Source organism: Equus quagga, chromosome 2, assembly GCF_021613505.1.
Source record: "Equus quagga isolate Etosha38 chromosome 2, UCLA_HA_Equagga_1.0, whole genome shotgun sequence".
Classification (NCBI taxonomy): Eukaryota; Metazoa; Chordata; class Mammalia; order Perissodactyla; family Equidae; genus Equus; species Equus quagga.
Genome location: NC_060268.1, coordinates 128,730,297 through 128,754,882, shown reverse-complemented (window position 1 = coordinate 128,754,882; position 24,586 = coordinate 128,730,297). Strand labels below are relative to the sequence as shown.

The 24,586-nt window shown below is 35.6% G+C and overlaps 1 protein-coding gene across 4 annotated transcripts in view; it reads right to left on the bottom strand.

Annotated features, from left to right (window-relative positions):
* The window catches only part of HERC4 (HECT and RLD domain containing E3 ubiquitin protein ligase 4), a 141,251-nt gene that overhangs the window by 73,110 nt on the left and 43,555 nt on the right, over positions 1–24,586 (bottom strand). For all 4 annotated transcript variants that reach the window (XM_046653455.1, XM_046653458.1, XM_046653456.1 and 1 more), the window contains exon 8: positions 20,402–20,532. In XM_046653455.1, coding sequence (XP_046509411.1) covers positions 20,402–20,532 — 131 coding nt within the window. The remainder of the gene's footprint in view (positions 1–20,401; positions 20,533–24,586) is intronic.

Below are 24,586 nucleotides of genomic sequence, written 5' to 3'. Positions count from 1 at the left end.
GTCGGGAGGGAGTGGGGGAGGGGCTGCGCGACCGGGGAATCATCCAGGACTCCCGCCGCTGAAAGCTTCCGTCCGTGGGGACCCCATAAATCAAGGGCCTTGGGAGACCAGAGAACAGAACTGATCTGAACCCAGACCGGCTGTGTGAGTAACAGCCCCTCCCCCCCCAGCAAAGCCAGTGGGCGCAGCCATCTTGCCCCAAGGCGGACAGCTCATAACACGTGGCTCTCGACCCCCATCTAGTGGCGACAGGCTGTAACTGCAAACGAATTCTACCACCATGCGAAAAAACCCCTCCCCTACCACCCAGCAATTTATAAAAGCCCCAGACAAGAAGGAAAACAATAAAACCACAGAATTAAGTCCTGAGGACTTGGAATTAGGCAAACTAAGTGATAATGAATTCAGAGCAGCTATAATCAAAAAACTCAATGAGGTAGAGAGAAAGATAGAGAAACAAGCCGAGTTCTGGAGTTACTTCACGAAAGAGACTGAAATCATAAAGAAGAATCAAACAGAATTACTTGAGATGAAAAACACAATGGACTAGATAAAACAGAATACGGATTCCCTGAATGCCCGTGTAGACAACATAGAGGAGAAAATTAGCATAATCGAAGACAGACAGGCTGAATGGTGCCAGACAGAGGAAGAAAGAGAACTAAGAATAAAAAAAAATGAGGAAAATCTCCGAGAGATAATGGATTCAATGAGGAGTAAGAACATAAGGATCATAGGAATTCCCGAGAATATGGAAAAGGAAAATGGAGCAGAAAGTGTGCTTAACGAAATTATTGAAGAAAACTGCCCAAATCTAGGGATCAACGGAGAAATGTGTGTAGAGGAGGGTTTTAGATCTCCTAGATTTGTCAATGTAAACACACCTACTGCAAGGCACATAGTAGTGAAGTTGGCAAATAGGAAAGATAAGGAAAGAATACTCAGGGAAGTAAGAAAAAAAAAGAGAATAACCTATAAAGGAGCCCCTATCAGACTGTCAGCAGATTTCTCTACAGAAACCCTACAACCTAGGAGAGAATGGAGTGATATATTCAAAGCTTTAAAGGATAAAAATCTTCAGCCAAGAATACTCTATCCAGCAAGAATTTCCTTGAGATATGAGGGAGAAATTAAATCTTTTCCAGACAAACAAAAGTTAAGGGAATTTGTAACTAAAAGCCCTCCATTACAAGAAATCCTCAAGAAGGTTCTCATACCTGAAAAAAGAAAAAAGGGAGAAAGGGGACACAATCCACAGACTAGGGAGACCGATGGATAGAACCAGAACAGGATAGCAAATATTCAATTGTAGCATTACGGTAAAGGTAAGGAAACTACCAAAACAAGGACGATCTTAGCACTCTAACTACAAATTAATAAGACGAGTTGGAATAAAAAATGAAAATAATTATTTAGGAGGGGAAGAGCAAAGGGTCTAAATCAGTATTGGTCAAGTAGGTAAGAGACCACCAGAGAATAGACTATATTATACACGAGATTCTAAATACACACTTCAAGGTAGACACTAAAATAAAGTACAGAACAGAGTCACAAATCATAAATAAGGAAAAATCTGAGAAACCCAGCATAAGAAATTGCAGTATTAAATGGATAGTCTAAAGCAAACAGGAAAAGAAACACAGGAAAACAAGATAATGAACAACAGATTAACAGCATTAAGTCCACATGCATCAATAATCACTCTCAATGTGAACGGATTGAACTCTCCAACAAAAAGACACAGAGTGGCAAAATGGATTAAAGAACATGATCCAACAATTTGTTGCCTCCAGGAAACACACCTCAGCCCCAAGGACAAACACAGACTCAGGGTGAAGGGGTGGAGGACAATACTTCAAGCAAATAGCAAGGAAAAAAAGGCAGGTGTTGCAATTCTCATATCAGACCAAGTGGATTTCAAAATAAGACAGGTAAACAGAGACACAGAGGGACAATATATAATGATCAAAGGGACACTTCATCAAGAAGAAATAATGCTTATAAATATCTATGCACCCAACACAGGAGCACCAAGATTCATAAAGCAACTATTAACAGACCTAAAGGAAGATGTTAAAAACAACACAATAATAGTAGGGGACCTCAACACCCCACGCACATCAATGGACAGATCATCCAGACAGAAAATCAACAAGGAAATAGTGGAGCTAAATGAAAAACCAAAACAATTGGACTTAATAGACATATATAGATCACTCCACCCTGAAGGAGCTGAATACACATTCTTCTCAAGTGCACATGGAACATTCTCTAGGATAGACCATATGTTGGAAAACAAGGCAAGCCTCTACAAATTTAAAAAAATTGAAATAATAACAAGCATCTTCTCAGATCATAGTGCTATAAGGCTAGAAATTAATTACAAGAAAAAAGCTGAGAAAGGCACAAAGATGTGGAGACTAAACAACACTCTACTGAACAAGCAATGGATCATTGAAGAAACTACAGAAGAAATAAAAAAATACCTGGAAACAAATGAAAATAATAGCATGCCATACCAACTCATATGGGATACAGCAAAAGCTGTATTAAGAGGAAAATTCATCGCAATACAGGCACATCTTAACAAACAAGAAAAATCCGAAATATGCAACCTTAAAGCACACCTAACTGAACTAGAGAAAAAAGAACAAATGAAGCCCAAAGTCAGCAGAAGGAGAGAAATAATAAAAATCAGAGCAGAAATAAATACTATTGAAACGAAAAAGGCAGTAGAAAGGATCAATGAGACAGAGCTGGTTTTTTGAGAAGATAAATAAAATTGACAAACCACTAGCCAGACTTACAAAGAAAAAAAGGGAGAAAGCTCAAATAAACAAAATCAGAAATGAGCGAGGAGAAATGACAACACGCTCTGCAGAAACACAATGGATTATAAGAGAACACTACGAAAAACTATATGCCAACAGAATGGATAACCTAGAGGAAATGGATAAATTCTTGGACTCCTACAATCTCCCAAAGCTCACTCAAGAAGAGGCAGACAATTTGAACAGACCAATCACAAGGAAAGAGATTGAAACAGCAATCAAAACATCCCAAAGAATAAAACCGCAGGACCAGATGGCTTTCCTGGGGAATTCTACCAAACTTTCAGAGAGGATTTAATAACTATCCTTTTCAAGCTATTCCAAGAAATTAGGGAAGATGGAACACTTCCTAACACATTCTATGAGGCCAACATCACGCTGATACCAAAACCTGACAAGGACACCACGAAAAAGAGAGAACTACAGGCCAATATCACTGATGAACATAGATGCAAAAATTCTAAACAAAATTTTGGCAACCAGAATTCAGCAATTCATCAAAAGAATCATACATCAGGATCAGGTGGGATTCATACCAGGGACACACGGATGGTTCAACATCCGCAAATCAATCAATGTGATACACTACATCAACAAACTGAGGAATAAAAACCACATGATCATCTCAATAGAGGCAGAGAAGGCATTTGACAAGATCCAACAGCCATTTATGATAAAAACTCTGAACAAAATGGGCATAGAAGGAAACTACCTCAACATAATAAAGGCCATATACGACAAACCCATAGCCAACATCATACTCAATGGGCAAAAACTGAACGCCATCCCCCTGAAAACAGGAACAAGACAAGGATGCCCTCTATCACCACTCTTATTTAACATAGTACTGGAGGTCCTGGCCAGAGCAATCAGGAAAGAAAAAGGAATAAAAGGAATCGAAATAGGGAGGGAAGAAGTGAAACTCTCGCTGTTTGCAGACGGCATGATCTTATATATAGAAAACCCCAAAGAATCCATTGGAAAACTCTTAGAAGTAATCAACAACTACAGCAAAGTTGCAGAGTACAAAATCAATTTGCATAAATCAGGAGCATTTCTATACTCCAATAACGAACTAACAGAACAAGAACTCAGGAACACAATACCATTCACAATCGCAACAAAAAGAATAAAATACCTTGGGGTAAATTTAACTAAGGAAGTGAAGGACCTATATAATGAAAATTACAAGGCCTTTCTGAGAGAAATGGATAACGACATAAGGAGATGGAAAGTCATTCCATGTACATGGATTGGAAGAATAAACATAGTTAAAATGTCCGTTCTACCTAAAGCAATCTACAGATTCAACGCCATCCCAATCAGAATCCCAATGACATTCTTTACAGAATTAGAACAAAGAATCCTAAAATTCATATGGGGCAACGAAAGACCCCGAATTGCTAAAGCAATCCTGAGAAAAAAGAACAAAACGGGAGGCATCACAACCCCTGACTTCAAAACATACTACAAAGCTACAGTAATCAAAACAGCATGGTACTGGTACAAAAACAGGTGCACAGATCAATGGAACAGAATTGAAAGCCCAGAAATAAAACCACACATCTATGGACAGCTTATCTTCGACAAAGGAGCTGAGGGCATACAATGGAGAAAAGAAAGTCTTTTCAACAAATGGTGCTGGGAAAACTGGAAAGCCACAGGTAAAAGAATGAAAATTGACCATTCTTTTTCACCATTCACCAAAATAAACTCAAAGTGGATCAAAGACCTAAAGGTGAGACCTGAAACCATAAGGCTTCTGGAAGAAAACGTAGGCAGTACACTCTTTGACATCAGTATTAAAAGGATCTTTTTGGACAACATGCCTTCTCAGGGAAGGGAAACAATAGAAAGAATAAACAAATGGGACTTCATCAGATTAAAGAGCGTCTTCAAGGCAAATGAAAACAGGATTGAAACAAAAAAACAACCCACTAACTGGGAAAAAATATTTGCAAGTCATATATCTGACAAAGGCTTAATATCCATAATATATAAAGAACTCTCACAACTCAACAACAAAACATCAAACAACCCGATCAAAAAATGGGCTGGCGACATGAACAGACATTTCTCCAAAGAAGATATACAGATGGCCAATAGGCACATGAAAAGATGCTCATCATCGCTGATCATCAGGGAAATGCAAACCAAAACTACACTAAGATATCACCTTACACCCGTTAGAATGACAAAAATATCTAAAACTAATGGTAACAAATGTTGGAGAGGTTGCGGAGAAAAAGGAACCCTCATACACTGCTGGTGGGAATGCAAACTGGTACAGCCACTATGGAAAACAGTATGGAGATTCCTCAAAAAATTAAAAATAGAACTACCATACGATCCAGCCATCCCACTACTGGGTATTTATCCAAAGAGCTTGAAGTCAGCAATCCAAAAAGTCCTATGTACCCCAATGTTCATTGCAGCATTATTTACAATAGCCAAGACATGGAAGCAACCTAAGTGCCCATCAACAGACGAATGGATAAAGAAGATGTGGTACATATATACAATGGAATACTACTCAGCTGCAAAACAGAACAAAATCATTCCATTTGCGATAACATGGATGGATCTTGAGGGAATTATGTTAAGTGAAATAAGGCAGCGAGAGAAGGATAATCTGTGTATGACTCCACTCATATGAGGAATTTAAAAACGTGGACTAAGAACAGTTTAGTGGATACCAGGGGAAAGGTGGGGTGGGGGGTGGGCACAAAGGGTGAAGTGGTGCACCTACAACATGACTGACAAACATTAATGTACAACTGAAATTTCACAAGATTGTAACCTATCAATAACTCAATTAAAAAAAAAAGCTGTCAAGGTAATCAAAATCAAAGAAATTGCCACAGATTGGGGGAGACTAAGGAGACATGACAACAAGATGTGGTATCCTACATGGGATCCTGGGACAGAAGAGGACATTAGGAAAAAGCTAAGAAACTGCGAATTAATTCATAATAATGGATCGATATTAATTCATTAATTGTGACCAATGTACCCTAGTAACGTAAGACGTCAGCCACAGAGGACACTGGATGTGGGGTATATGGAAACTCTGTATTATCTTTGAAATTTTTCTGGAGTCTAAAATAAAAAGTTTATTTCCTTAAAAAAAAAAGAAAAGCATACAAATATTAAGTGATACAAGTTTTCTCTTCAAAAATAAATTAATAAAGCCACTATAGTTCCAAAATTTTTGGTACAAAATATTAATAGCCTTACTCTATACTGAATGAATTCTGTACCACACAGGGAGGATGTGTAAGCATGGTCCAGAGAATTTCCACAAATGTCCAAATTTAAGAAGGTCCAGATCTGTACTGGAATCCCTTACAATAGATGACCCAGCACTAGAGGTAGCATCCAACTATGTTGTCCATGGAAGTTCTCCACCTCCCTTTCCTGTCAGGTTGTAGCCTAGAGCTCTAGTCTATGAGGGTCCACCATCTAGGAACCACTCAAAAGTTTTAGGATAAGAACTGGGCAAGTAATCCAGCACCAATCAGAAGATTGATTATATTTATATCTCTATCTAAATACACACAAACGCACATTAAAACAATGTTTCCTTTCTTCTACAGAAACTGATCTTTGTATGTAGTATGCACCCAGACTCCTCCAGAGGTGCCAGAGTGGAAGCAAACCTGTGAAACTGCAGAACTAAAGGTAGGAAAACTCACTAACCAGTGAACCTATCCAACTCCCTCTGATGTTTCACTACTGTATGTTTAGGAATGGGTTAAAAGTGATTATCCAGCACAGGCCTTGTGTTCCTCAATCTCAGGTTTTATGGCTTCAACCAAGTCTGACAAATTCTTAAGTGTTATTTCTGCAAATATTGTCTCCTTCCCATTTATTCAATTCTCTTCTTCTTGAAAGTATTAAATAAACGTCCCTTCCTAATATGACCCACCAGTCTTTTAACCTCTCTTTTATATCCATGCCCCTTGTGAGCAATTTCCCGGGATCTATTTTTCACATCACTACTTTTCTCTTTAGTAGTGTATACAACCAGGTGTATACAACTTGGTTTTCATATTTGTTTTTGCCCCATGGAATCCCCTTTACTTCCTTGCAAACTAAGCTATGTTATTTTAAAGGTGTTTTGATTCATAAGGGTTTTTAGATTATCTAGTCTATCATTATTACGGGAAAACTATGTAGAATCTAACAACCACCTTATGTCAGAGCCACATGAGCCAAGGTCAATCAAAATTTTATTAATTTTTAACTATCCACTGAATTTTAAATTTCAATGACTATGTTTTACCCCATTTCTAGAAGTTCTTTTTTTCAAATCTGCCAGCCTATTTTATTTGAAACTCTTTCCATGTCATGAAATATAATATACATACCAACCCAGGACTACTCCAACAAGTCCCAAACCTACCTTAGGCCCTTTGACAGCCCTGTGGTAACAAATTCTCAAGGGAGATCCAAACCAGAAACTAGGCCAAGGACAGAAAAGTCTCCTTATGCTAGCAAGAGAATAGTTCATTGTGAACTTTTTCCATGAGGTGGTTTTTATTGACAGGTTTTACTGATGGTTTCTTAAGCCTCATTAATGTTTCTGTAAGTTCTTAGGTCTCATCTGTCCTAAACCCCTTTGCCATCTGTGGAATACTGTTTATAAAAAGGGCTAATGTTATTCCTTTTCCTATATCCATTATCCTTACAATATGACTTTGGCAGCTGTTCCCACCAAGATGGGAAACATGTTTCTCCATGTCTTAAATCTGGGCTCTGACCTGTGACTTGCCTTAAACGACAGAGTGCAGCAGAAATGACAGTGTATCAGATCTGAGCCTATGCCTCACAAGTGGCTTTGCACTCTTTCTCTCTTTTTAGGAACCCTGCTCTACCATCGTGAAAATAATCCAAGGTTAACAGTTGAAGTATGATACAAAATCTGGAGCAGAGACAAGGTGTCCTAGCCAAGGCCAGCCTAGACTACCCAGCCCCTAGCCAGATCATCAAGCTGATCACAGAGTCCAGCTAAGACGGGAACTGCTCAGCTAAGCCCAGCCCAAATTACTGAATCAAAGAATTATTAGCTAAATAAATAATTGTTTTAAGCTACTAAGTTTTTGGGTGGTTTAACAATATAAGCTAATTAATACATTACCTAGATTGGCAAATTCTTTCAAGGCAGCACCAGCATCAGTTCAAAGCTGTGGTTTTCATATTTCATATTTGTTTTTGCCCTTTGGAATCCCCTTTACTTCCTGGCAAACTAATCTATGTTATTTAAAAGGTGTTTTGATTCAAAAGGGTTTTCAAACTATCTAGTCTATCATCTTACTGGAAAACTATGTAGAATCTAACCACCACCTTACCTCAGAGCCACGTGAGCCAAGGTCAATCGAAATTTTTTTGACAAGGATACTCTTTTAATGAAGGAAACATTAAATGGAATCATAGCACATAACACAGACAAACTGCTCTGGTTGAAGGGTTTAACGGTGCCCAGTCGGCCTCCTTCAGGAAGCACTCACTGTGACATCTCAAAGGAACATGTCAATAGTTTGAAAATTACTGCAATATTAGTTTGTTAAACTTCTCCTCAAACTGGTCTACTAAAGCAGTAATTCTTAACCCTGGTTGCATACTGAAATCACCTAGAGGTGAGCCTAGGCAATAATATATATTTTTAAAAACTCTCTAAAGGATTATAGCATGAAGTCGGAGTTGAGAGCCACTGAACAACCACAACTATCTTAAGCCCTAGATCTGATATAATAGCCCAAAAACACTATGATATTATACTACTAGAATCTGAACCTTTTGCTTTTGGATCAACTCCTTGATGGATTCACATTTCTGGTCTTCCTCAGCTGCTTCCTTGAGGAGGTTTTTGACAATTATTCAATAAGGAAATAATATATAGTTCTTACAGTACTGACTACCTGGAAATCAAACTACTTAAAATACTGGATATCTACCTACATTCCCTCTGCAGGTAAGTCCTTACATCTTAATCAATATATAACTAAAATTTCTCCCCCAATCCAAGAGTTAAATAAATAATATTGATGGAAAAAAATTGAGGTTACAAAGCTAAGAATACCTATTCAAATCATGCACATTTTACCTGTTAAGAATTACAAAATTGGATAACATCAAACGATTTGTGATATTTCACAAGGGACATGAAATATTGTGCCTGAAAAAAATTATGTAAAAATATTGCTTTATAGTCTTTTAACAAATTACGCAGGAAATGGATAAATAAGAAAAGCTGAACTCTCTAAATTTGGGGGAATATATTTTCATGTATAACTTTAACAGTCTAAACAAGATTTTGATAGTAACTACCCCTGCTCATTTATATGTTGAGCTTTTATTTACCTTTTATAAGATTGTGACCCATATAAAGGCTTTATCAAATCATTCCCATAAATAATTTTTCAAAAACATGATCAAGCACACAAAACTGGACATACATAGAAACAGGGCATCATGAACAAAATGTAGAAGAAAAAACTGTAAAAGTAGATTCCTTAAAGATTTGAGATTGGAATTATCAACACAAGAATCTAGAACTAAGTTTAACAGTTGCTTAATGTCCAAGAAATAAAGGCCAAGCTTGAAAACTGACAACTGGAAACATTAAAGAAAAATTTTTTTCAGATTTTAAAAAGAACCAGTAAGAGATACTAGAACTAAAAACCAAAAATAACCAAAATCAAGATCTTGAAGGATGAGTTCAACAAAAAATAGATAGAGCATAAGAATTAGTGAAATGAAATGTAAATCATAAAAACAATCAAGAAGGCAGCAAAGAGGGACAAAAATGTGAAAAATAAAGATTGAGGCAACAGGGCGGAGTGACAAGATTTAATACACACCCAATCACACAGTTTCATGAGGAAAGGAGAAGCTATATTTAAAGAGACAATAGTCTAGAATTTCCCATAACTGATCAAAGATATTATTCCACAGATTCAAATAGCCCAATAAGAAAATGAAGAAATCCATAGTTTGACAAACAAAATCAAAACTGAAGAGAGAAAGAGATAAAAAAGAGACAGACTGGGGCTGGCTTCATGGCCTAGACGTTAAGTTCAGCACGCTCTGCTTTGACAGCCCAGGCTTGGTTCCCAGGCACAGACCTATACCACTCGTTGGCAGCCATGCTGTGGCAGCAACAAACAAAATAGAGGAAGTCTGGCACAGATATTAGCTCAAGGAGAATCTTCTTCAAGCAAAAGGAGGAAGACTGGCAACAGATGTTAGCTCAGGGCAAATGCTCCTCAGCAAAAAAAAAAAGAGAGAGAGAGATTATCTTCAAAGGAGTAACAGACTAAGAGCTGACTTCTCAACAACCAAAGCCACAAGAGAGTAGAATGCTATCTTCAAAGTGCTAAAAGTTGACTGCCAAGCTAGAATTCTATAACCAACATCATTCAAGAATGAAGGTGAAATAAAGATACTTTTAGATACACTAACGAGTTTGTCACCTGCAGGTCTACTCAAAGAAAATTACAAAGGATGGTCAGACAAAAGGAAAATGATACTAATTGGAAAATATGAAGAGCAAAAAAAAAAGTAGTAAATAAATGATTGTCCCTCGGCATCTGCGGGGGATTGGTTCCAGGAACCCAAGGATACCAAAATCCATGGATGCTCAGGACCCTTTTATAAAATGGCATAGTAGAATGAATACATATAGGTATTTCTAAAAGTATACTGACTATATGTGAAGCAATGTTCTTGTGGGGTTTAAAAATAGAGAGAGAATGAAAAGCTTGGAAAGGTAAACAGAGGTCGTTATATTGCCTGAAAAAAGGGAAAAGTATTTGTCAAAATAAATTAAGGATAAATGTTGTTATTTCTAGAGTAACAAATGAAAAAGAGGATATAATTTCCAAACAAGCAGAAGGAATTAAACTGACTTAAAAATTATCAATCCAAAGAAAGGCAAAAAAGAAAAGAAAGAAAATGAAACCAAACAGGTGGCACAAACAGTACAAAATACGATGTCAGGTTTAAACTCAAATATATTAGCAATTATAAAAAAATATAAACTGACAAAATGGTCCATTTAGAAGACAACCAGACTGGACTTAAAAAACCTAACTTAATGCTGTTTACAAGAGATTCATCTAAAACATACAGAAAGACAAAGTAAAAGAACAGGAGAAATATACACACCAGGTAAATGAATGGGAAAGAAAATATATAAAAGCAGGTATAGCTCTATTAACATCAGATAAAACAGACTTTAAGGAAACCAAAGTATTACTAGAGATCCAGAAGATCACAACCACAACGACAAAAGGACAAATTTACCAAGAAGACATAAAATTTTATTTTAGGCACTTACAAACATAGCCTCAAAAGCAAAAACTGACAGACCTACAAGGAGAAATTGAAAATATTCAAACAGTGGAGGACACTGTAACGTAACTTCTTCAGTAACTGAGAAGAAATGAGCAGATAAAAACAAACACATAGCTGGAAACGACCTAAGTGTCCACTGACAGGTGAATGGATAAAGAAGACGTGGTACGTATACACAATGGAATACCACTCAGCCATAAACAAAAAGATGTCATCTTGCATTTGCGACATGGATGGACCTTGGGAGTACTATGCAAAGTGAAACAAGTCAGATGGAGAAAGACAAATACTCCATGATTTCACTCACATGTGAAATATAAAAAGCAAAACAAATGAACAAACAAAACAAAAACAAACTCACAGAAGTAGACAACAGATTGGTGAATTTTTTTCTTACAATGAAAAAAATTCTAAGATAATACTGTGATAGACTGAAACAGTAACCCCATTTCTTTATAATCCTGTAGTATTAAACATGCACATTTTTGTCATGGCCTGACGGTGGACGAGCACCATGTATTACCCTTATCTTAACTTTAGGTTTGACCATGTAATTTGCTTTTGGTCAACAGGATTTTAGCAATGTGATGCAAGCAAAAGCTTAGGATGTATGTACGCTGGTACCACCACCAAGAGAATACAATACCCAGAGGTAGCTGCTGTCCCTCTGTACTGGGCCCAAGAATGAAACAAGCAAGAAAGACACCCCAGCTCAGCCACCTACTGAGCAAAGCCACCCCAATGAACAGGCAACTTGAAAGAGAGCTGCTCCAAGTTGCAGGGAAAATAAGAACCACTCCAGCTGATCCACGGCCTGAGGAAGAACCACCTCAACCAATCTACAGAGTAAGAAACAAACATTATTATATATCACTGATATGTTGTTTGAGCACAGCAATAGACTAATACAGACACTGTAAATTTTACATCAATACATTTAAAATTTAAGCAAAAATGGAAAAATTCTTAGAAAAATTTAACTTACAAATAATTGACTTAAAAAGAAATTTAAAAAGTTACCCTGTAGTCAAAAAGAAATGAAGAATGTTTTAAAATTCCAAAAAAGAACATACCAAGCCCAGATGGCTTTAATGACAAGGTCTAACAACCTTCGAAGTAATTCTGTTTCAAACAAACACAAGGCAAGGGTACGTACCCCAATTTATATTATTAAACTAGCATAACCTTAACAATAAAACCTGGCAAAAAGAAAAACAGAAAATTATAACCAAGCTCACTGATAAATATAAATACAACTAATATTTTAAAAATATTAGCAAACCAAATGCAGCACTGTATGAAAAGGTAATATATAACAACTAAATTGGTGTTACTGCAGAAAAACAAAGCTATTTTTAATTAGGAAAATCCATCTATATAATTCGCCACATTAACAGATTAAAGGAGAAAAATCATAGATCATCTCAATAGATCCAGAAAGAACATTAAAAACTTAACATCCATCCATGATTTAAAAAAAAAAAAACCTCTAAAAACTCTAGGCATAAAAGAGAAATTCCTTAATCTGATAAAGGTTATCTACAAAGAACTTAGAGCAAACATAACCTTTGATTGTATACTTAATCGAAAGTTTTCCCATAGACAGGAAATAGCACAAGGATAGGTTGATCTTCAGCACTTCCAGTGAACATTATCCTGGTATCCCAGCCAAGAAATTAAGCCAAGAAATTTATATATGTTAAGCATTAAGAGAAATAAACAAAACTAAACTGATTCACAGATGATGTGATTTTATACATTACTATGTTATTAATAAGAGTTTACCAAGGCAGCTGGATTTAAAATCAATATATAAACATCACGCCAAAGACAATTACTACACCTCAAAGACAGCTTCGAAAGAAGAATTTTTAAAATAATAGCATTAAAAAGAAGTACCTAGGAATAAAATTACCAAAAGATGTACAAGATCTGTATGATGAAAAATTTTAAACATTTTATCAGAAGATATTTAAGAAGTTTGGAGGTTGATGAGAAAAGCCAAAATTATAAAGATAACTTTCCCACAAATTAATCTAGAGATTCAATGCAGTACTAATTAAAATCCCAAAAGGATTTTTGGGGGGAGAATTTGACAGACTGATATTAAAATTTCTGCGAAAGTAAAAAGCCAGAAACAGCCAAGGCATTCTTGAAAAACAGGAAGAATAGCAAGGATTTGCTTTATCCTAAACAGCAGAATTTATCATAGTGTCATACAAATTATATAGTGTCAAAGTGACACAGTGATAGACACATAGATTGAAGGAATAAAACAGAGATCATAGAAACAGATTCACATACATACAGAACTTAACTTAGGGCAACAGTGGCACTGAAGAGCAGGAAAGTGAAGGAGTTTTCAAAGATGAAGCTATGAGAGGACAATTCTGAGAAGACAGTAGAGTAGGAAGGAAGGACCAGCAATCTGTCTCCTCACCTAGACAACAATTGCCCTGGCAGAATCTGTCTGATGTAACTAATCTCAAGTCTATTAAAGGCTTGCGATTTCTAGGGTAAGGATTGGGTGGTAAATTGCAATTAATTTTGGTCATTTAAGCTCTTTGCATAGTAGTAGCCACCTATCCACTCCCTGCTAAGCCCTGTGACAGGCAGCTATCCATGTGCTCAAGGAGTAGCTTGTAGATAGACTGTGGCAGCCAGGGTAGGCAATAATGTATAATTACTAATAATAATAAGGCAATGTCCTTATATTTGAGACTGATACTCTGATCCATGCTTCTGATCACAGAAATGCAGGCACAAAGATGGGTAAGTCATTGTTGCACCCCTTCCAACCAACTGTTGCAAGCCTATCCCCCTGAGCTGAAGAGACTTCAAGAGAATTTAGAGGGCTAGTGCTTTTTTCCCTTTTATTTTATTCTTATTTCCTCCCCTTCATGTCTTTTTCTTTTTCCCCTGTTGGGAGTCAGACATGTAAGATCTAGAACATTCTAAAGTAAGTGTATATACAAAAGATTTAGAAAGTCACTATGCATACCCAAGAAAAGGTGCGTGCTCAGAAAAGACCTGAGAAGACCTTATGTTTACACCTCAGGCTGATCACTGGCATAGAGAGAACCTACAGCAATCAAAAAAACAAAAACAAAAGAAAAATTGGCTAGCTGTGGAGAAAGCAGAGAATGTGATTTCCATAGTTACCACATTATTAGCTTCAAATGTCTAGTTCACAAAACAAAGAAACAAAAACACAGGGCATACAAAAAAATTGGAAAGTGCGGCCCATCCAAAATGAAAAAAATAAGCCAACATGGGAACACAAAATGATACAGCCACTTTGGAAGGCAGTTTGGTGGTTTCTTATAAAACAAAACATACTATTACAATATGATCCAACAATTGTGCTCATTATTTAACCAAAGGAGTTAAAAACTTGTTAAAAGTCCACACAAAAACCTGTACAAAGACGTTCAGAGTAGCTTTATTCATAATTGCCAAACCTGGGGGAAAAAAGATGTCCTTCAGTAGATGAATGGATAAATAAACTGTGGTAAATCAAGAAAATGGAATGTTACTCAGCACTTAAAAGAAATCAGCAATCAAGCTGTGAAAAAACACAGACGAACAATAAATGCATATTACTAAGTGAAAGAAGCTAATGTGAGAAGGTTACATATTGTATGATTCCAATGATATGATACTCTGGAAATGGTAAAACTAATAGAGTAAAAAGATGACTGGTTGCCAAGGGTTATAGAGGAGGGTGGGGATGAATAAATGGAACATGGAGGGTTTTCAGGGCAGTGAAATTACTCTCTCTGATACTTTAATGACAGATACATGTTATTATACCTTTGTCCAAATCCAAAGAATGTACACCAAGAATAAACCCTAACATAAACTATGCACATCTGATAATGATTTGTCAATGTAGGTTCATCAATTGTCACAAATATACCACTTTGGTAGACAATGTTGATAATGGAGGAGACTATGTGTGTATAACTCCACATTTAGTTTTCTACATAATTTAAAAGACTAATGCATGAAATCATTAATTTGTGTTTTTGGACACAATGCATAAATAAGTTATCTCATGATATCAATAAGTGAAAGGGGGTGGGAACAGAGCTGCAGAGGAACAGAGCTTTTGTAGTTACTGAAAGTTAGGCATAAATCTGACTGAAGAGTGCTATAACTTTAGGATATTAAATGTAATCCCCATGGTAACCACAAAGAAAATAGCTACAGATTATACTGAAAAGGAAATAAGAAGAGAATTCAAACATTCACTGAAAAAAATAAACACAAAAGAAGACAGTAATGCAGAAAATGAGGGACAAAAATAGTATGAAGGCATACAGAAAACAAAAAGCAAAATGACAGAAGTCCCTATATCTCAATCATTACTTTAAATGCAAATGGATTAAACTGTCCACTCAAAAGACAGAGAACAGCATGGGGCTGGCTTGGTGGCATAATGCTTAAGTTCCCATGCTCCACTTTGGCGGGCCAGGGTTCACAGGTTCAGATCCCAGGTCCACACCTAGCACTGTTTGTCAAGCCAAGCCATGGTGGTGTCCTACATAAAACAGAGGAAAATTGGCACAGATGTTAGCTCAGTGACAATCTTCCTTAAGCAAAAAGAGGAAAATTGGGGGTCCACCCACTGGTGCAGCAGTTAAGTTTGCACGTTCCACTTCAGCAGCCTGGGGTTCACTGGTTCGGGTCCTGGGTGCGGACCTAAGCACCGCTTGTCAAGCCATGCTGTGGCAGGCGTCCCACATATAAAATAGAGGAAGGTGGGTACAGATGTTAGCTCAGGGCAAGTCTTCCTCAGAAAAGAGGGGCATTGGCAGCAGATGTTAGCTCAGGGCTAATCTTCCTCAAAAAAAAAGAGGAAGATTGGCAACAGATGTTAGTTCAGGGCCAATTTTTCTCACAAAAATAAAAGAGAGAGACACTGGCAGAATGGATTGAAAAAACATGATCCAACAATATGCCATCTACAAGAGACTCACTTTACTTTTTTTTCTTCCTTTGTTTTTGGTGAGGAAGATTCTCCCTGAGCTAACATCCGTGGCCCATCCTCCCCTTTTCTTTCTTGAGGAAGATTAACCCTGAGCTAACATCTGTGCCAATTCTCCTCTATTTTTTGTATGTGACATGCCTCCACAGCATGGCTGATGAGTGGGGTAGTAGGTCTGCACCTGGGATCTGAACCTGCAAACCTGGGCCGCCAAAGTGGAGTACATGGAACTTTAACAATTCGGCCACGGGGCCGGCTCCAGGAGACTCACTTTTACATCCAAAGACACAAATAGGTCAAAAATGAAAAGACAGAAAAAGATATTCCATGCAAATAAGCAAAAGAGGGCAGGAGTAGCCATACTGTTATCAGAGAAAATAGACTTTCAACCAAAAAAAGTTACAAGAGACAAAGAAGGACATTATATATTAACAAAAGGTTCAATACAAGAAGATATAATAATTAAAAACGTTTATGCATCTAGTAAGAGACCATCGAAACACATGAACCAAAAATTTACAGAACTGAGGAAAGAAATGGACAGTTCTACAATAGTTGGGAGATTTTAATACCCCACTCTCAATAATGGACAGAATAACCAGAAAGAATATAAGTAAGGAAACACAGGTCTTCAACAACACAATAAACCAACTAGATCTAACAGGACACTCTACCCAACGACAAGAACAACATACACATTCTTCTCAAATGCACATGGGACGTTCTCCAGGCTAGACCATATGTTAGGCCAAAAATTAAGTCTAAATAGATTTTAAAGATAGATACCATACAAAGTATCTTCTCCAACCACAACGGAATGAAATTAGAAATCATTAACATAAGAAAATTGGAAAATTCACAAATTTATGGAAATTAAACAACACACTCTTAAATAACCAATGAATCAAAGAAATCCTAAGGGAAATTTAAAAAGACTTAAGAGATGAACAACAATGAAAATATAACATATCAAAACTTATGAGATGCAGGGAAAACAGTGCTAAGCGGGAAAATTATAATGTGTGATAAACACAAAATACAAGAAAGATCTCAAGTGAACAACCTAACCTTATAATTTAAGGACCTAAAAAAAAAAACAAATAAAACCCAAAGCTAGCAGAAGGAAATAATAAAAATTAGAGCTAAGACAAATGAAACAGAGAATAGAACAATAGCAAAAGTCAACAAAACCGAAAGTTGGTTCTTTGCAAAGACCAACAAAATCAACAAAACTTTAGCTAGACTGATTAAGAAAAAAAGAGAAGACTCAAATTATTAAAATCAGAAATGAAAATGGGAAAATTATTACCAATGTTGTCAAAATAAAAAGGTTCCTAAGAGAGTACTATAAACCAGTATTTGTCAATAAATTAGATGACTTAGACGAAATATACAAATTACTAGAACAACAAAACCTATCAACATTGAATCATAACGAAAGAGAAAACCAGAACAGACCTATAACTAGTAAGGAAATTGATGAGATAATCAAAAATCTCCCAACAAAGAAAAGCTCTGGAGCAGATGGCTTCATTGGTGAATTCTAGCAAACATTTAAAGAAGAACACCAAACCTTCTCACACTTTCCCAAAAAACTGATGAGGAGTGAAAACCTTCCAACTCATTCTATGAGGCCAGCATTGTCTTGATATCAAAGCCACACGGGGTACTACAAAAAAAAGAAAACTACAGACCACTATCCGTTATGGACATTGATGCAAAAATCCTCAATAGAATAGCAAACCAAATTCAGTAGCATAATAGAAGGATTAGACAACATAAGCAAGTGGGATTTACTCCTGGAATGAAAGGATGGTTCAACATATGCAAATAGATCAATGTACTATACAACATTAACAGAATGAAGACAAAAACCCACATGATCATCTCAATTGATGCAGAAAAAAAATTAACAAAATTCAACACCTTTTCATGACAAAAACACTCAAAATCTAGGAATGGAAGAAAACTATCTCAACATAATAAAAGCCATATATGAAAAACCCACAGCAAACACTATACTCAATAAAGAGCTTTTCCTCTAAGATCAGGAACAAGGCAAGGATGCCTACTTTGGCCACTTCTAACACAGTACTGCAAGTGCTAGCCAGGGCAATGAGGCAAGGAAAAGAAATAAAAGGCATCTAAATTGGAAAAGAAGTAAAATTATCTCTCTATATACATGATATGACCTTATATGTAGAAAACCCTAAAGATTCTACAGAAAAACTAATAAAACTAATAAAAACATTCAGCAAAGCAGCAGGATACAAAATCAACATATGAAAATCAGTTGCATTTCTATACACTAATAATGAAGAATCCAAAAAGAAATTAAGAAACAATGCCATTTATAATAGTATCAAAAAGAAGAAAATACTTAGGAATTAACTTAAGCAAACAGGTAAAAGATATACAATAAAAACTACAAAATATTACTGAAAGAAATTAAAGAAGACAAATAAATGGAAAGACAGCCCATGTTCATAGATTGAAAGACTTAATATTGTTAAGACGTCAAACACCTCTCAAAGTGATCTACAGATTCAATGCAATCCCTATGAAATCATGAAAATACAAATTAAAATCATGATTAAGTAATGCTATATATCCAAGAGATTAGCAGAAATTTGAAAGTCTGACAATATCATATGGTAACAAGGATATAGAGTCAGGAATTTCCATATAATACTAACGGGAATGTAAACTGGCATAACTATTCTCGTAAACAGGGTAACATTAACCTGCAAAATTCAAATTGAGTATCCTCTATGACCCAGCAATTCCATTTTAAGTATATACTTTAGAAATACATATATATCATATAATAAATGTTCAAAATAACATTAGTTGTAATTGCCAAAGACTGGAAGTACCCAAATGTCCATCAGTAACAGAATAAGTAAATAATTATAATCGCATGTAATTGAATAAAACAAAACAATGAGAACTAATGATGGAAGACCATAGCTACACATCTATGGATAATCAAACAAGCATGATGTTAAAAATGAAAAAAAGTCAACAAAGGCTACCTATAGTGTGAGTCCATGTATTTGAAGTTAACAGTTGGCAAAACTAAATATATTGTCTAAGAATACAGACTAGATGGAAAAAAATTAATCTAAGTGGTCAAAATTGTGTTAGTCAAGCAAAGTAAATTTTGCTTCTTGGGAGTCTACCTAATTTAACCCACCAAAAGTGAAGTTCAATTTCAAAGCTCTGACTCTTTAATTTACTCCCAAGAACTAGGAATCAGGACATCAGTATTCTAATTCAACTTTCACCGCTAACTCATCTTATCTGCTAAATAATTAATTGGTAAATTTCCTCATTCTTCAAAGAAAAAAAGGTAAAAAAGAAAAAACGATGATCTATAGTTTCCCTTTAAGTGTGAATGCTATGTACAATAAATACAACGTTACACATACATTATCACTATCTTGCCTCAGATAAATCTGTTTCAAAGAGAGAAAGACAAAATAATCAGCATAAAATGTTTCTCCGGTTACTATGATTCCTTAGCAGCAAACTAGGCCTTCAGGAGAGAATGTTTTTCATTTTAGATTACTAGATTCATTAAGAAAAAAATCCCTACTTTCAGGTGGAACTGCCACCTTCTAGTAATTTGCAAAAATGACCAACACAAAGGAAAAGAAGAGAGACATCCCTGTATGTTCTCTACATCTTTTAGAAAACATGGAGTTGTTTCTTCAGCCACATACTTGTGAATCTGCAAGAAAAGTGATACTGTAGATATCAAGAAACTGGGCACTGTTCAAAAATGAATGCCCCACAAATGTTATCACAGCAAAACCAGAAGAGTCTACAATGTTACCCAGCATGCTGTTGGCATTATTGTAAACAAACAGGTTAAGGGCAAGATTTTCTTGTCAAGAGAATTAATGTTCATACTGAGCATATAAAGGACTCTGAGAGCTGAGATAGCTTCCTGCAAAATGAATGAAAATGATCAGGAAAAAAAAAAGAAGCCAAAGAGAAAGGTACTTGTGTTCAACTGAAGCACCAGACTGCTCCAGCCAGAGAAGGACACTTTGTGAGAACCAATGGAAAGGAGCCTGAGCTGCTGGAATCCATTCTCCATGAATTCATGGCATAACATCAGTGTAAAAAAATAAAAGTCCTCTGGACTATAAGAAAAAGAAAAAACCTAAACAGTTGTGTCATAGAGACCAAACTACTTTTTTATATAATAGCTTACCTTCCACAAGCAATCTGAGTTACAATGCTTCCCATAAGTTCGAAAACTTTCCTTGGGTTTATTTCATGACTGGTAGAGTTATGACCCAACTGACCATACCCTCCAGCTCCAAAAGTAAATACTCCGCCTTCCTAAAAAAAAAACAACAGCTTTTATCATTATATGGCCCGAGAAAAGAAAATAATCTTCAAAAACATACATCAATCTTTAATATGGAGTCAATTTTTCTCTTCTATTATCTCCACAATTTAACAGATGATAGCTGACTTTTCAAGGTAAAATGTCGTAAAACTAAGAGAGTTCCAGGTTGATGGCTAAATATTTTCACATATTTTTAAAGTATTTCATTATGTTCTCATCATTGTAAGACATTTTGATGAAGTGATCATTTAAGAGACTAATAATTATTTTTGGCATTGCCTTTCACTAACATTATATCCTTGTTAAATCCCTAAGTACACACCCATAAAATTTCACAGAATCCTAAAAATGGTATCAAGTTTTCAAACTAGTTATGCTTTTAACATAAAAGCTCTGCAAAAAGAGACTATGTAACCAGATTGTACAAATGTAGCTATTTTTAGCATACAGTCACTACAATATAGATGGCCTTTTAAAAATTTATTATAAAATACTTAACTGGATTAGAGGTTATGCATATAAAAAGTAATTTGTGATGACATTTTAACACAAGCAAAATTAGTATTTTTTCAATTTCACTGTTTTTCTTCATAGCTGTATATATATATACAATTTTATATCCTGTTTTCATCATTTAAAAGCATAAGTATTTATACAAATTGCTGTATAAGGAAAACTGATTTTTCTTTCTAAAATTTTTACCATGGGAAATTTCAAACAAATACACAAAAGTAAAGACAAAAAGACATATGATTCATCATATAACCATCAGTCAGTTCCAACAACTGGCAAAAGTTAGATAATCTTGTTTCACCAATGCCCTTGCCACTTTCACTTTTCGGAGTACTTTAAAGCAAAAAAAAATACTGGAGTACTTTAAAGCAAATTGTGGTCATCAAATCACTTCACCTATAAATGTGTATGTATCTTCAATGGCATATACCTCTAAGAGATACAATATATAACACAATACTATTATCACACTTACAAAATTAATATTATTTCCTTTTTTGACACAAATAGCAGAACTGTTTATTTTTATTTCGTATAGTTTTTGTAATTGGTATTATTTTATGTAGTTTTACTTAGGTATAATTCAATTCACAAATAAAATTATATATATTTAAAGTGTACAATGTGATTTGACACATACATACATTGTGAAACAACTACTAATCAAATTAATTAACGTATCTACCACTTCACATACTTTTTTTTTTTGGTAAGAATGTTTCAGATCTATTCTTTTAACAAATTTCAAGTATACAATATTGTTAATTACAGTCACCACGCTGTACATTAGATCCTCAGAACTTGGACCCTTTGACTAACATCTCCCCATTTTCCCCACCCCTAGTCCCAGGCAACCGCCATTCTACAGTTTCGATGTATTTGACTTTTTTTTTAAGATTCCACATTTACATGATACCATATAGTATTTGCCTTTCTCTGTCTGGCTTATTTCACTTAGCGTAATGCTCTCCAGCTTTATCTATGTTGTTGCAAATGGGAAGATTTCCCTCTTTTTATGGCTGAATAATATTCCTTTATATATGTGTGTGTGTGTGTGCACATGCACGTGTATTGCATTTTCTATGTATTGTATTTTCTTTATCCATTCACCTAGCAATGGACACTTAGGTTGATTCCATATCTTGACTATTGTCAACAATGCTGCAATGAACATGGGAGTGCAGTTATCTCTTCAAGATCCTGTTTTCATTTCCTTCATATATATATCCAGAAGTGGGACTGCTGGGTTGTACAGTGGTTCTATTAGCAATTTTCTGAGGAACTTCCATACTGTCTTCCATGATGGCTGCACCAATTTACATTCCACCAGTAGTGTACAAGGGTTACCCTTTTCTCCACATTCCTGCCAACACTTCTCCTTTGTTTTCTTGATAACAGTCATCCTAAGAGATGTGACGTGCGGTTTTGTGGTTTTGATTTGCATTTCCCTAATGACCGCGAGGTTGATATTAAGCATCTTTTCATGTACTTCTTGGCCATTTGTATTCTTTGGAAAAATGTCTATTCAGGTCCTTTGCCCATTTTAGATTATTTGTTCTTTAGCCACTGAGTTACATGAGTTCCTTATATATTTTAGATATTAACTCCTCACCAGAGAATATGGTTTACAAATATTTTGTCCCATTGCATAGGCTGCCTTTTCATTTTGTTAACTGTTTCCTTTGCTGTGCAGAAGCTTTTTTATTTTGATGTAGTCCCACTTGTTTATTTTTGCTTTTGTTGCCTGCGCTTTTGGTGTCATATCCAAAATAGGAGTGCCAAGACTAATGACAAGGAGTTTTCTCTCCACGTTTTCTTCTAGGAATTTTACAAGTTTCAGGTTTTAATGTCTTTAATCCATTTTAAGTTACATTTTCTGAGTGGTGCAAGATAGGGGGGTCCAGTTTCATTCTTTTGCATGTGGATATCTAATTTTCCCAGCACCATTTATTGAAGAGACTACCCTTTGCCATTGTATGTTGTTGGCACCTTGTCAATGATTAGTTGACCATACATGTGTGGGTTTATTCTGGGTTATCTATTCTGTTTAACTGTTTACGTGTCTGTTTTTATGCCAGTACCATACTGTTTTGATTACTATAGCTTTGTAAAATAGTTTGAAATCAGGAAGCATGATACCTCCAGCTTTGTTGTTCTTTCTCAAAATTGCTTTGGCTATTCTGAGTCTTTTGTGATTCCACACAAATTTTAGGATTGTCTGTTCTATTTCTGTGAAAAATGCCACTGAAATTTAATAGGGATTGCACTTAATCTGTAGATCCCTTTTAGTATGGACATTTTAACAACATTAGTTCTTCCAATCCAAAAACATGAGACATCTATTTATTTGTGTCTTCTTCAATTTGTTTCATTTATGTCTTATACAGTTTTCAGTGTACAAGTTTTTCACCTCCTTGGTTAAATTTATTCCTAAGTGTTTTGTTGTTTTTGATGCTATTGTAAATGGGACTGCTTTATTAATTTCTCTTCTGGATAGTTTGTTCTTAGTCTATAGAAACATAATCGATATTTGTATGTTGATTTTTGTACCTAGCAACTTCACTGAATTCATCTATTACTTCTAACAGTTTTTTGGTGGGGTCTTTAGGGTTTTCTATATTTAATATTATGTCATCTACAAACAGAGACAATTTTACTTCTTCCTTTCTAATTTGGATGAGTTTTATTTCTTTCTCTTGCCTAACTGCTCTGGTTAGGATTTCCAGTACTATCTTGAATACAAGTGGTAAGAGTGGACATCCTTGTATTATTCCAGACATTAAAATAAAAGCTTTCAGGGGCCAGCCCCATGGCATAGTGGTTAAGTTCAGCATTCTCCACTTTGGCAGCAGGTTCGGATCCCAGGCACAGACCTACACCACTTATCAGCCATGCTGTGGTGGCAATCCACACATAAAGTGGAAGAAGAACGGCACAGATGTTAGCTCAGGGCTAATCTTCCTCACCAAACAAAAAAGAAAAGAAAAGAAAAAAAACTATCATGAGTACAATGTTAGCTGTGGGCTTGTCATATGTGGCCTTTCTTATGCTGAGGTACATTCCTTCTACACTTAATTTGTTGAAAATTTTATCATGAAAGAAGGTTGAATTTTGTCAAATGCTTTTCTTATATCTATTGAAATGATCATATGATTTTTATCCTTCATTCTGTTAATGTAGTATATCACACTCACTGATTTGCAGATGTTGTATCATCCTTGCATCCTAGGGAGAAATGCTTCTTTCTCATTTACTAATTTTTAGAAAAATGAGTTGTTCTCCTAGCAACCTCCAAAGATAAGCAATGAAGTTTGCTTTGGATTGATTTGGAGAAGAGGAGTATCATTATGAAGTCATGGATCTTTATATATTTCATATATTTCCATTTATTGCAGTAATTATTTCTTTTTGTTAACCAGCGAAAGCTCCTTCAACTTGTCCTTCTGACATGAGTTTGGTGTCTTTGCTTTTTTCTAACATAAAATGCCCAAGGCTATACTTATATGGGATCAGCCTCTTCTCTAAGAAGCC